The sequence below is a fragment of the Eucyclogobius newberryi genome, unplaced genomic scaffold (genome assembly GCF_026437365.1).
Source record: "Eucyclogobius newberryi isolate DKJ021-1_F unplaced genomic scaffold, fEucNew1.0.hap1 SCAF_6, whole genome shotgun sequence".
NCBI classification, from domain to species: domain Eukaryota; kingdom Metazoa; phylum Chordata; class Actinopteri; order Gobiiformes; family Gobiidae; genus Eucyclogobius; species Eucyclogobius newberryi.
In genome coordinates, this window is record NW_027316278.1 from 6,364,787 (window position 1) to 6,378,854 (window position 14,068).

The window sequence follows — 14,068 nt, forward strand, 5'->3', positions numbered from 1 at the left end:
ACTGGATCATACTGAAAACAGGCTCATTTATTGGATCAAAAACTTGAATATAGTTATATGGTGTATGGTAATATATGGTGAGTGTCCGCCATTGTTTTTTCTGTGTTATTGTTGTACATTTAACTTCTATATCTTGCATTTACACATTTTTCTATTGTGATTTTTGGCATCTACAAAAATAAATTAAATTGATGAAAGTGATGTATATACTTTTTTTTTTTTTTTAAATGTATATGTATTTTTTGCCTGGTGACACCTCCTGCCTGTCTTCATAGATTGATAACTTTAATGCCTTACTGTGGAACATTCTAGGCAAAGCAATAACTCGATGTAAGCAGGTGATGGACCCTGCACTAGAAAGTTTGGGCATCTTTAAGAAAAAACAGGGCCATATGTGCTTAAAAAAAGATAGATTTCCTATTCCATTACACATACTTTCATATATAAATACCCTTCAACTCGAAACAAAAGTCCTATTAGTTATTTGTAAGATTTTGGCCACAGCGCTAAATGCTGTTGAAGACAGAGCAGCCACGCTTTAAATTGGTGCAGGAAGTGTCAGAGTGAATCTATGAGGTGTTTGTAGATTATACTGCTGCTGTGCACAGGTTAATTGGTCTGTTACTGTCGCACATTTCCGCCGTACTTAGCAACAGCTGGCTAACTGCTCGCGACGGCGTCTGCTCGGCCCCGTCAGAGTGAGGGGGAAACGGTTCTGTTAGCAAAGCCAGGAACATAATAAAGCATCATTATCAAAACTGTAAAACGGCGACCTATATGATGGCGGTAAGAGGGTATGAATAATAAAACGGAGCAATTATGCAAAACCAAAGAGTAAACATCCTCTCAGTTTTCACAATGCATATTTTGAGGGTAATGTGACAAGTGTTGTCTGCAAATAACTGCTGCGGTACCGGACTGGCTTTGGCACAGACTTGGTGACAGGCCGTCTCTCCCCTATTTAAGTCATTTGCCAAATTTGAGTCAAGTAAACTTGCTAGTCTCTAACTTGACAATATTTGGTAATTACAAAAAATGCCCAAAAAGGTTAAAATGATCTGTCAGTTATAGTCTTAGTTCACCATTTTTGTTCAAGTTAAAGGCACTGTACCTGATTGTTACCGTTTTGAAAAAGGAAAAACAGTTGTATCGATGTATCGTTCTCTTGCCCAATACATTCTGAGCATCCTAAATATTCACCGCTATGAGTTTTTAAGTGCTTTTCATAACTCTGTGAAGCCAGAGCGAGTAAAGCTAACGGTTAAAGCTAACAAACATTAGCATGATAACGGCGCATATTTCCTGCTTCTCGTGCAATAAAAATAGGATATAGAGAAAGCGCTGTGGTCTCATTTGTACCTGACTAAATACTTTTATATAATATAAATACACCCTATTTTCCGGACTATAAGTCGCACCAGCCAAAAATGCAAAATAGAGAAGGAAAAAACATATATAAGTTGCCCTGGAGTGTGAAATGCAGTGTGAAAATAACAAATAATATCACACATAAGTTGCTCCGGAGTATAAGTATAAGTATTAATATAAGTATAAGTCGCACCCCGGCCAAAACTATGAAAAAAAGTGAGCCTTATTGTCCAGCATGTACTGGGGAAAACAGATTACTTTATTATATTAAAACATGTATACATTTCAAAACAGCACAAATCTGGTACAACACCTTTAAATAGAGTCAAATAAAGTTTCATGACATTTATTTTTTATAAAGAAAATCTCATACCTGCCACAATCCCCAAACACATAAAATAATATGCTCAAGTTAGTTAACCTGGAGGTTTCTCTGCACTGTACGGTTTTCTCAGGTTTATAACAGTTAAATGTCACGTTGAGGTAGAGAGACATTTTATATATACTATAAAAATGTACAAAGATGAAACATTACAAATCGAGACGTCATGATGTCAAATTTGAGTGTTACGATTGAGAAACATCACAATTAATGACACTGTGCAAATGTTGTTGTTTTTTTACGTGAAATGTACGCTTTTTCCCCAAGTTTGATGATTTATTGGACTTACTCTTGACACCAGCTTTACCGATTGGTTAAGCAGAGTAAACAACCTGAAACCAAGAGCTCCAACAGTCCATAATCGCCTGTGGAAGCGATGGTGTAGTTGCCTTAACAATAATTTCTTTAGATTTACTACATTTTTCTCTCCATTTTCACCCCTCCCCTTTTTTTTAACAGACATATCATCTTTATTCAAACAACAGTGTCGCATCAGTTGATCTACCGTACCTTGTGGCTTCACACACAGCCTCAGCACCGTGTCGCAGGATGTCATTTGACTTTATTCTCTCTCTCTCTCTGCAGATCTGAAGAAGGCCTTCGAACAGGAGCCTCTGGGGAAAGAAGTGGCTTTAGAACAAGAGGTTTTGCTCCAGTGTCGGCCTCCTGAAGGGATCCCAGCGGCCGAGGTACGTGCTCTGTGGCCTCACGGCGTGTAATGTGCCTGCGCTCCGAGCCGTGTGGTGAATGGATAGCTGCGTATGACATAGACATTACAGACAGCCATTCACTCTCACATTAACTCACTAGGGCCAATTTAGAGTCACCAATTTTGCCTAACACATGCATGTCTTTGGACGGTGGGAGGAGCCGGAGAACCCGGAGAGAACCCACGATAACACGGGGAGAACATCCAACATGGATGCCTCTTGGGAGGCAAGAGCGCTGACCGCCTTTGCCACCGTGCACCCCTGACCAAACTTGTTTTTTTTTTTAAATATTTGCGTAAAAACAGTGGCAATAAGGTTTTCTTCTAGAGGTGAATTTTCGACACAAATGTCCATTACTTTAATTGTCTTGGACTGAAAATAAAAAACAGCATAATGCACAATGTAACCTTTCTGGTGGAGAGATTGCACGGCGCTATCTGCTTGTTTCCATGGAGATTTGATTACTTTTACTTGTATATTGCCTGAAAATATGCATCATGTTTTCTTACTGCGAGTGGGGTTGCCTCTCCACAGATCTGACTCCATGCAGACGGTTAAGTTAAAACAAGCAGCTTAAAATACTTTAGAGTCCATTAGTCCAGAATTTAATCCACATATTTGTCCTGCTTTTGGTTCTTTTTTAAGCCTGTTTTGCAGTGGTGTTCTCTTATTTTAGATCTAGTGTTAGTTCAGACATAGAATAGTCGTGTTCTAGACCAGGTTTGGATCACGTGGTTCTCAAAAGGCTAAATTTGTTCTGAACCACTGGCTTTGAGTGCTTTAGAGTGGTTCTGGACCTGGGGGACAGGGTTTAATTGGGTCCCCAGATGATTAGGGGGAATATGCTCGATGTAGATGTCTATGTGTTGGCCTCACAAATTAAAGGGGCACGATGTACATTATAAGGTTGATGTTCCACAGAAAGGAATAAAACTTAATTGAGACAAACAGGTAATTGCACTAAATCTCTTTGTTTTGGGTAATACAATGCCTGAAATCTAAGAAATGAAGGACAAATAAGCTTAATTTGAGGGTAATGAAAGCGGAAGCTAATTACGGACCCCCCACCAGAAAAAAAACTACACAGTACAGCTTTAATTTACAGTATATAGGCCCATGTCATGAAACTAAAATCAAACGTTAGACACGATGCTACTGTTGCACGATTCCTCACGTCGTCTCGTGTTGGGATCGTGGGATTGTTACTACGGGGCTCACGGCTGAAAAGGTTTGAGGACCACTGTTCTAGAGCATGGCCACGGAGACGAGCAGGCGCCGCCGGTCAGATCCGCGGAGAGGCGAGCCTGCGCACGGTCAGAACACACGTTTTCCAAGCCCTTTCTTAGCAATATAAACACTCTTAATCGTGCTAGACGGATAGGTTTAATGCCATACTGTGACACATTCCAGGGAAAGCAATAGCATCTCCATGGAGACAAGCAGACACCTTTAATGTGATTGTGTTTTCCTTTTTCTGATGTGTCTTTAATTGATCAGGTTCAGATGAGAGAGATGTCACTTGTCCTGGACTGATCCTGGTTTAGTCCGGTTGTAGACTTGGTTTGGTCCTGGTCCTGGTTTGGTTCTAGTCTTGGTTTAGTCATGGTCTAGTCCAGGTTTTGCTCCAGGCTTTGGTTTAAATGCATTTGCTGCCTTTTCTGCTGTTTGCGTCAATGAGCCGGTGATGTCACATTTATGTCCACGATATCGTTTGGCTGTGAAGAGCTTATGAAACTGTTCTTTCAAATATTAAAAGCAAAAAAAAAAAAAACAGTTTGTTGAGTCTGTTCAAAAACGTCACTTCAAATGTTCCCAGACTTAATGGAAGTTGAAAAAAGCGCCTTGGATTTGAAAAGACTCTTGGGCTCTTTGCTTTTTATCACATTTTCTCCAAACTGTTTCAAAAAGGCAATTTCAACTCAAAAACTTCCATCTTTGAACGAGTAGAGTTAGCGTTCAGTTTGGTCCGAGGAATTGTAACTTCACTACAGAAGTTTTTTTTTTTTTTCAAATGGGAGAAAAACAAACCTTAAAGTATCCACTGATTTGGTCGGGAAGACTTTCTGTGTTTTATCAAATGTTCTGTTACGCTGCCGAAAAAATGAGGGTTTGTTTTTCTGTTAGTATCTTTCTGGCTCAAGCTAACAGTCAAACTGTTGATATCTACTTAGTTATATTTATTTAGTGTTACTGTATTTTCCGGAATATAAGTCGCTTTTTTCATAGTTTTGGCCGGGGTGTGACTTATACTCCAGAGCAACTTATATGTGATATTATTTGTTATTTTCACACTGACAACCACAAGAGGGCGCTCTAGGCTCTAAGCGACGCAGAAGAAGAATCTGCTCTTCCTCTTCCTCTGGAGTTTGTGGAGTTGTTTAGAAGTGACACAGAGGAAGAAGAATTCAATGGATTTAGTGATTTGGGGTAAAACTGATGCTTTGCTAAACTTGTTAGCATGTTCTTTATGCTATAGTTATCTGAATAACTGTTCATATGTTACGTTAACATACCAGACACTTACCACAGTTCTGTCTGTGCCTCATGTAGCTGAAGGTGTTAGCGTTAGCATACGTCATGTAGCTGAAGGTGTTAGCGTTAGCATACGTACACCTATTCACCATGTTCTCTCATATAATAAATTGTATTTCAAGATGAAATGTCTGCTCTTGGTCTTGTATTTTTTCAAATAAATTTCCCCCAAACGTATATGTTTTTTTCTTCTCTATTGTGCTTTTTTTTTTGGCTTGTGCAACTTATCCTCCGGCCCGACCGATAGTCCGGGAAATACGGTATTCTGTTTAGTTTTTATGTTTACAATTACAATTTTTACTCAAAAGATCAATCACCTATGTCACCTCCCGACAGAGTGGTATTAAACGTATCCGGACGACTTTGATGTTTGGCTCTGGTGCAGTTTGGGTAAAGTCATTGTAGCTGTACCGGCTAGCTGAGGCTTTAACACTAATTGTTATGGTTTTGCATTGTTGGTCACATGTTTGTGTTTACTGTTGGTCAGATGTTTGAAAGAGATTGATTTTAGACGCATTGACAGGAGGGCTCACTCTGCGAACACGATTCTTAAATATCAGACATGTTTGTTAAAAGTTCCTTCTTGTCTTTGGTCGACATGGTTTTAAGTTTGATCTTTGACATGTTCTTCGTTCATTGCATTTGACCAAAACCGTGCAGTGGAGCCTGCTTTATAGCCTGAACTGAATTCATCAGTGGGCTCTAAAAGAAGATGTATTTACTGTTAGATTAGCATGGAAAACTTGAGCGTTAATTGGTCAAGAGGCAGAGGGATGACATGTAAACTGCACTCAATCTGGGAATTGAACCAGGGAACCACGCTTCATTCTCAAACTTCTTTCTGGAGATGTTCTGGCGCGATTTCAAGTCTCTTTACAAAATCTGAACCAAAAGGCATTCTAAGGTCACCAACCCCCCCCCCTCTCTCTCGTTCTCTCTCTCTCTTTCAACGATCACCGCTCCATTGTCTGGTACTACATCTTCTCTTCTGCCTCCGGAACATTGTTAGCGCATCGCCGTTTTATTCCCCCCCATCAAAGCTAGCACGTGGTAAACAGCCTCGTTGGGACCACGGCGCACATGTCAGTCGCGCTCCCTCAAGGGCTTAACCGCCTCCAAAATATCACATTTACAATTCAGATCCACGGTTTACCTAGCCGCTCCGCTCTGCCCGCGCTCCCCCCTGAATGGATAAATACACGTAATTTAATTTTGTGGCTCACCGGGGAAGTGTGCTAGCCGGGGTTGCCAGATAAGGAGTCAATGAATCAAGTTCCTCGGGGTTTGATAGTGGTTTTCAATTGCATCTAAGTACGCCGGTCTCAGGAGAGGGAAAGACAGAGAGGAAGGAAGGAAGGAAGAGTACTTGAGTTATTTTAGCCTCTTCTTATTAGCGAGTACGGAAGAAGTAAGTCATGTTTGTGCAAAGCTACTCTGCCAAGTGAAATTGAAATGCAGTAGCGTCATTACTTTAGTGTTTGCTGATATGCTTGGACCTTGGCCACACACAATGAGATCGTACTATTCGTGGGGACGACGTTTTGCTTGCCGCGCTGAAACCGGTACCAACACATGTCAAAAGAAAGAATTCTTCTTCTATAAAATCCCCTGAGACCCTGTCATCAAGAGCGACCAGTGGACTCCAAGAAATCCTGTGGCTGTGCGAATAAACCAACGTGAAGACTTAACGTTAATCTCATTTTATACTGTCCAGGTGCAATATTTTAGGAGGAGCCACAAAGTCAGTGCTCTCGAAAGCTTGTAAGTACAGAGACGACTTGTGGACGGGCCAGCTTGGATTGCAATAGTTAGTTGTGGAAAGTTTTTCGTGTTTGCGGCGGTGTCAGCGACTCTCCCGCAGTAGACAAGGATCAAAACCCCAAACTTCTGTCTTCTAGAAGTATCGCCCCTTTTCATTTTCAGTAAGGTACAACACTATTTTGTGATTTAAGGTTAGGGTTAGGGCCAAATGCTACTGCAGAGAACGACATGGTCAAAATGGCAACTGAAACTCATGAATAACCCGCTCTCATCGCTCAGTAACGACGAGATCAAGTATTGTCGGAGTCAGACCACAGCGAGTACTCGAGCGTGCACAGTGGTATTGATTTGCAGAGGGAGAAATAAGTTAACGTAGTTGTCACAGAAAGCCAAAAAAACAGCAACAGAAGGAATCTGAAGCATTTCCAAAGATACTAAGACCACCGTCTGTAACTCGGCAGAACGCGACACCCTTGAATGCGGCGCTACCATCTGGGATCCTTATCCATCTAAAGACAAGAGTAAATGTGAAAGGGTTCAGAGAAGAGCAAGGCATGTTTATTTGTAGAGCACAATTCGTACACAAGGCAATTCAAAGTGCTTCCCACATCAGGGAAAAATTACTCTACCGTATTTTCTGGACTATAAATCGCACCTTTTTTCATAGTTTTGGCCAGGGTGCGACTTATATTTATACTTTTATACTTATACTTATACTTCGGAGCGACTTATATGTGATATTATTAGTTATTTTCACACTTGCAACCACATTTCATACTCCAGTGCAACTGATATATGTTTTTTTTTCTTCTCTATTATGGATTTTTTGGCTGGTGCGACTTCACAAACACAGAAGACAATCATTTCTGTCATATTCACTGGATCTACCGTACTTCTTGGGCTTTAGAGAGCTCCTGAATGAAAGCCAAACCAACAAAATGTACAAAGAACAAAAATTACTTCACGTGCACGTGTTTGCGTTCAGCCGCGTCTAGATTCACTTCCTCATTAGACTCATTTTTCACTCACACAGATTTTTGGTGGCCGTTAGCCAGTAAAAATATATACATTTAGACGCATGTTGTATGGCCCCCGAGTAAAAGTGTCGTGTTAAGACCCAACACGACCCAAGGCAAGGCAAGTTTATTTGTAGAGCACATTTCATACACAAGGCAATTCAAAGTGCTTCACAGCAGGAAAAATGCATTCAAATCACAAAGAAATTACAGAAACAGAAATACAATAAAATTAACTAAATTAAAAATTATCAATCCAACTGATTTTCTAAACTAATAAAATCACAAACAAAAGAGAAGATTGCAAAGAAAAAATCCTTTCAGTCATATGCGCAGCTAAACAAAACTGTTTTTAGCTTAGATTTGAACATTGTCAGAGTAGAAGCCTGTCTCACATCTTCAGGAAGACCTAGTATAAAAACATTTTTTTCTTCACATGCTGTCACCTGTTCTTTCAACCACCACGTTCCAGCTGACTCAGTTTTAAGCCAGACTTTGGATGCCTTTGAAAGTAATCTCATAACATCTCACACTCTCTCTCCTTTATGGATTGGTATCTATATGGATTTTGACCATTAATGAACCAGAACCAAACATTTAACACGATTACATTTTCCAAGCCTAAACTAAACTGAGCCATTCTTTTGGGACTGCCGATCCTCTGCCTTTCAGTGGATCACTTAAATAAATAAGCTTCTATCCTCTTAGCTCAATGGTCTATGGCCCCTGGTCCCTGGTCTAGACTCGGTTCACCTTCTCCTGGGCTTAATGGGATCTCTGGACAGACGCACCGGTCACGGCTGAAGCTGATTTGGAGGCTTTAGCTCCGCACCTCGACACCACCTCTTATCTCCTGCACTTCTCAATTCACTTTATTTTTTATCCTAGCCTTTTTCTTCTCCCAGGTTTGCTCTGCTCTTTGACTGTCCAATGTCTGAAATGTAAGCCTGGTATTGCTTTGTAAAACCGATTTCATGGTTGATTTGTTGCGCCTTTGAGTACATGCATTTGTTTATTTGTTTGTCTAAGTGTAATTTTGAGCAAAATCAAACATATTGATGATCCAATGATTTAAATCACATAAATATGTTAAACTACATTAACTAGCAGCTCGCTTGTCTAGGAAAATGGACCGGTTCCATGTGGTTTCTCTGATGAAGGGCAGGCGAAGCTAGAGTACTGATATTTAAACTGTGAAAGTAGAAAATAGCGTTTAATTCTTGGCCCGAGCCCGACCTTGTTGGATGTGGTCTTCTTTTCCTCCCAAAACAACATGTTTAACTCCAAAGTACGGTGGGAAAATATGCGACAGCGTGAGGGCAAAGGGCATGTGAATGGAAGTGTATGATAAGGAAGAGAAGAAGGCGGTTACCTCAAAAGGAGAAAATGAATGAATGAAAGAATCAAAATGGTAATTTGGTTTGGCGCAATCATCAAATCACAGTTACTTAGAAAACAGAATGTCCTCTGCAAAGAACGAAATATCTTATCTTTCACAGAAGGATCTTGTGTCTCTGTAGTTTAGACTCCCATAATGCTCTGAAATGTATGCTTGTTTGAGTTTATCTTTGTCGTCGCTCAAACGTTAACGCTCCTGGACGTGTTTACGAAGTGCATTCCGAATCTACTTGTCTTACTTTTTAAAACACGAATTGCAGATCTAATCGCAATCATAACACTTTATTAGATTGCTTTCCAGACAGTCCTAACGTGAAGCCAGAAAAACACACGGGAAGAGTAGAGTCAGGTTTAGGTCAGGTCCCGAGAGTACGTGTTCGGACGGTCGTTGGGCCTAATCTAAACTCTATTTATCGATTTAACTTGCTCCAAGCGCTCACTGACCTTTCAGCACATTGCATGAATCTTTGGGATTGTGCAAAGCTTCAGAACTGCTTCCAGAACAGTTTTCGTCACAAACTGTTCTTTTTACGATATGATCTGAAAACATGTCATACTTTGAGTTAAAGGAGAATCCTGCAGACTTGTCTCCAGAGTTTGGGTTCAGGTGATTGACAGCTCGACTCGTCAGGAGCGGTCTAATATTAGCGTTTGCGGTTTTGGTTGACAACAGTTGTCAGGCTGTCGGGAGGGCGTCGGTCATGTGATCCTGCTGTCATGAAGCCCAGCGGGAGGCAGGGTGTTGCCCCCAACCCTAACATACCACTAACATGCCAAGGCAAACGCACACGCACACGCTCACCGCACACACTCCACGCACACGCTACAGGCGACCGCAGACTCAACACGTCTGGGTTGTATCAGGGCTGGAAGCGTTTAGTCGATTATATGTCTTACTTGACTAATTGTATTTTAACTGATCAACATTTAATTGAACTATTCAACTTAATTTTCCAGAGGGCCAGATTTTTCGGAGGCCGAGGCCTCTGGGCCGGAGGTGCACAACACGCCACAGTAACGGCAATTCAGGTCGCACAAAATATCCCCAACAATGCTTCTGCTTCTGATTATAGAACATTTTATTGCTCACATGCTAGTTGTTGTTAGCTTCACAGTGACGACAGAAGTTGTGTAAAGCACTTTAAATTGATCAGTTAAGATACAATAAGTTAAGTTAAGTTAAGATATAATCGACTAAACGCTTCCAGCCTTGATACAACCCACACGTGTTGAGTCTGCGGTCGCCTGTAGCGTGTGCGTGGAGCGTGTGCGGTGAGCGTGTGCGTGTGCGTTTGCCTTGGCATGTTAGTGGTATGTTAGGGTTGGGGGCAACACCCTGCCTCCCGCTGGGCTTCATGACAGCAGGATCACATGACCGACGCCTTCCCGACAGCCTGACAACTTTACAACTGTTGTCAACCAAAACCGCAAACGCTAATATTAGACCGCTCCTGACGAGTCGAGCTGTCAATCACCTGAACCCAAACTCTGGAGACCCGCCCCCAGGATTCTCCTTTAACTCAAAGTATTACATGTTTTCAGATCATATCGTAAAAAGAACAGTTTGTGACGAAAACTGTTCTGGAAGCAGTTCTGAAGCTTTGCACAATCCCAAAGATTCATGCAATGTGCTGAAAGGTCAGTGAGCGCTTGGAGCAAGTTAAATCGATAAATAGAGTTTAGATTAGGCCCAACGACCGTCCGAACACGTACTCTCGGGACCTGACCTAAACCTGACTCTTCCCGTGTGTCTTTACGTTCCATGCACAGTTTTTCTGGCATTACGTTAGCTCTGTCTGGAAAGCAATCTAATAAAGTGTTACGATTGCAATTAGATCTGCAAGTGATAATACATATGCTCGACTGCCAAAAGTTTAAACTGAACTACTTCTGTTTGTCATGTAAAAATAAGGTACGGCACCTTTAATCTATTTATTTTGTTTACATATGAAGACACTGTTTATGCTAGATGTCAAACGACGTTTTAAAAACTCAGTGAAATCATGATGAAAGACGTAATTCTGTTTGGCCATCGCTGGGCCAAAGGTCAGAAAATCTCAGCGTTTTAATGTCTTTGCTTTGAATCTCATAAAAACAAATCAGTCGTGTTGTCAAATCTAGCTTCTTCTAACTCATTGCTCATTGCTAAATTAAAGCTAATCTTAGCAGACAAAAATATTGAGATTGGTTCAGCCTACTTATTGACTTGGATTAGCCCTAATTTAGGTCTTGTTTAGTCCAGGTTTAGATCTGGTCGTACTCGGAGCGCCAAATATTGTAAAGTATTTGCTATACAATGGCTTAGGGCAGTGGTTCTCAATTTACTTTCCATGCTTTATTTGTTTGTTATTTTCCTGTGTAAATGACATAATGTGGACATAAACTCTGCTAGGTCATCAATGTCAAAGGTCATTGTTGGATAGTTCAAATTCCATCCATCAGCACTGAAAACATCCACTCAGAAATAATCAAAACACTAACAATAGGTTGCGTTGGATGACCGTTCAGCCGCGTTTCTTCCATCTTATCTCATCTTATCTCACTTTATCCTCGCCGCTCTCTCTGAGTCGTGTTTGGCGTACGAGTTCTTCCCGTTCGCTTCCCCCCGAGACACAGTTGGAAGCGCACGGGGGCGTCTCGATCGCTTCCCGAGTCCGACGCGAAGCCGCTAAAAGCCGTCGGAAAAGCCCTCGGATCGAGCGGGCGAGTTCAACAGTTCAGCCTCGGCGATGCAGACGGAGCGTTCGGGCTTAGAGCGTCATTACGCCGGCACAATGCGGAGCCAGAGAGCGGATTTATGTCTGCGATTCTAATAAGCCCAGAGCATTATCCCTTTCGAGTTCACGGCGTCAGACACTTGATGGAGTAAAAGAGCGGCTTCTAAACGGGAGCGCTGCGATGACGATCTCAGGGAAGCGTCCGTCCGGAACAACCAGACACGTGTGGCATTAAACTAAGCTAGCTAGCACTTATTTCATTACGGTAGTCAGAGGTTTCGGAGGTTTCAGAGGTTTCGGAGGTTTCAGAGGTTTCAGAGGTTTCAGAGGTTTCGGAGGTTTCGGAGGTTTAGGAGGTTTAGGAGGTTTCGGAGGTTTCTATAGGTTTCAGAAGTTTCAGAGGTTTCAAAGATTTCAGAGGTTTCAAAGGTTTCAGAGGTTTCAAAGGTTTCAGAGGTTTCTAGAGGTTTCAGAGGTTTCTAGAAGTTTCAGAGGTTTTCTAGAGGTTTCAGAGGTTTCTAGAGGTTTCGGAGGTTTCAGAGGTTTCAACGGTTTCAACGGTTTCAGAGATTTCAGAGGTTTCAAAGGTTTCAGAGGTTTCAGAGGTTTCAGAGGTTTCAGAGGTTTCAGAGGTTTCAGAGGTTTCGGAGGTTTCGGAGGTTTCGGAGGTTTAGGAGGTTTAGGAGGTTTCGGAGGTTTCTATAGGTTTCAGAGGTTTCAAAGGTTTCAGAGGTTTCAAAGGTTTCAAAGGTTTCAGAAGTTTCTCGAGGTTTCAGAGATTTCAGAGGTTTCAGAAGTTTCAAGAGGTTTCAAAGGTTTCAGAGGTTTCAAAGATTTCAGAGGTTTCAGAGGTTTCAAAGGTTTCAGAGGTTTCAGAGGTTTCAAAGGTTTCAGAGGTTTCAGAGGTTTCAGAGGTTTCAGAGGTTTCAGAGGTTTCAAAGGTTTCAGAGGTTTCAAAGGTTTCAAAGGTTTCAGAGGTTTCAAAAGTTTCAGAGGTTTCAGAGGTTTCAAAGGTTTCAGAGGTTTCAAAGGTTTCAAAGGTTTCAGAGGTTTCAAAAGTTTCAGAGGTTTCAGAGGTTTCAAAGGTTACAGAGGTTTCAGAGGTTTCAAGAGGTTTCAGAGGTTTCAAAGGTTTCAGAGGTTTCAGAGGTGTCAAAGGTTTCAGAGGTTTCAGAGGTTTCAAAGGTTTCAGAGATTTCAGAGGTTTCAAAGGTTTCAGAGGATTTAGAAGATGGCAGTGTCGGGACGAATGCTTGTGTTTTGTAATTCTGATACTCTCTAATGCTTTCTGGATACTTATACTTATATAATCCAACTCAATGTGAAATAATCTATTTCATGAATTGACTGTGACTCTGGTGCGACTTAGACTCCGGAAAATACTGTACTCCATGTAAGAAACATAATCAATAAGTGTCGTCTCTGTGTCGTATTTGTTCTGTCGTGTCATTAAATGAAGGAAAGACTTGTAAAAGGCCTGTCCTCCACTTTCGCACATGTTTTTCCGACGTTCAGAGCAGTTTTCACTGACACAGCTCTGTGCAGTGAGCGGAGTCGTCCAAGTAAACCGCTTAAACTCGATTGAGCGCTCCGGACGGGCCATCGACGGGCCATCGGCGGGCCATTGGCGAGCCAACGACGAGCTATCGGCGAGCCATCGACGAGCCATCGACGAGCCATTGACGGGCCATCGGCGAGCCATTGACGAGCCATCGACGAGCCATCGACGAGCCATCGACGAGCCATTGACGGGCCATCGGCGAGCCATCGGCGAGCCAGCGACGGGCCATTGGCGAGCTGTCTGTTCTCCGCGCCAATTCTCGCTCTCTCCATCGACGTCGATATTCTGGTGGGCTCTGCGTCTTCATCACACTTGGAATGACCCGGTTTAAGGACGGGACAAGAGGACAATGCGACCGGACTGAGGTTTAACCCAAAAATATACGACTGTTTTACGTTTGTGTTTCGCTCGCAGCCGTTGGTTACGAGGAGAAACGTGGACATAGACACTCCCTGAATGCTTATGAGAGCGTACTAGAACCTCCGAATGAACCAGAACGACCCGGGACGCCCACTGCAAAACGTAATCAACACCTGCGATTATTTAAATTGTGTTTGTTTGAGACGTTTGTCTGAGACATGTGTTTTTGAGAAGTTTGGTGAGACGTTTGGTGAGACATTTGT

General features: G+C 42.0%; 1 protein-coding gene across 1 annotated transcript in view; it reads left to right on the plus strand.

The window, feature by feature from the left end:
- LOC140346823 (netrin receptor UNC5C-like) overlaps positions 1-14,068 on the plus strand; it is a 237,606-nt gene that overhangs the window by 88,473 nt on the left and 135,065 nt on the right. The window contains exon 3 of the mRNA XM_072433028.1: positions 2,336-2,439. Within this exon, the coding sequence (XP_072289129.1) occupies positions 2,336-2,439 (104 nt within the window). The remainder of the gene's footprint in view (positions 1-2,335; positions 2,440-14,068) is intronic.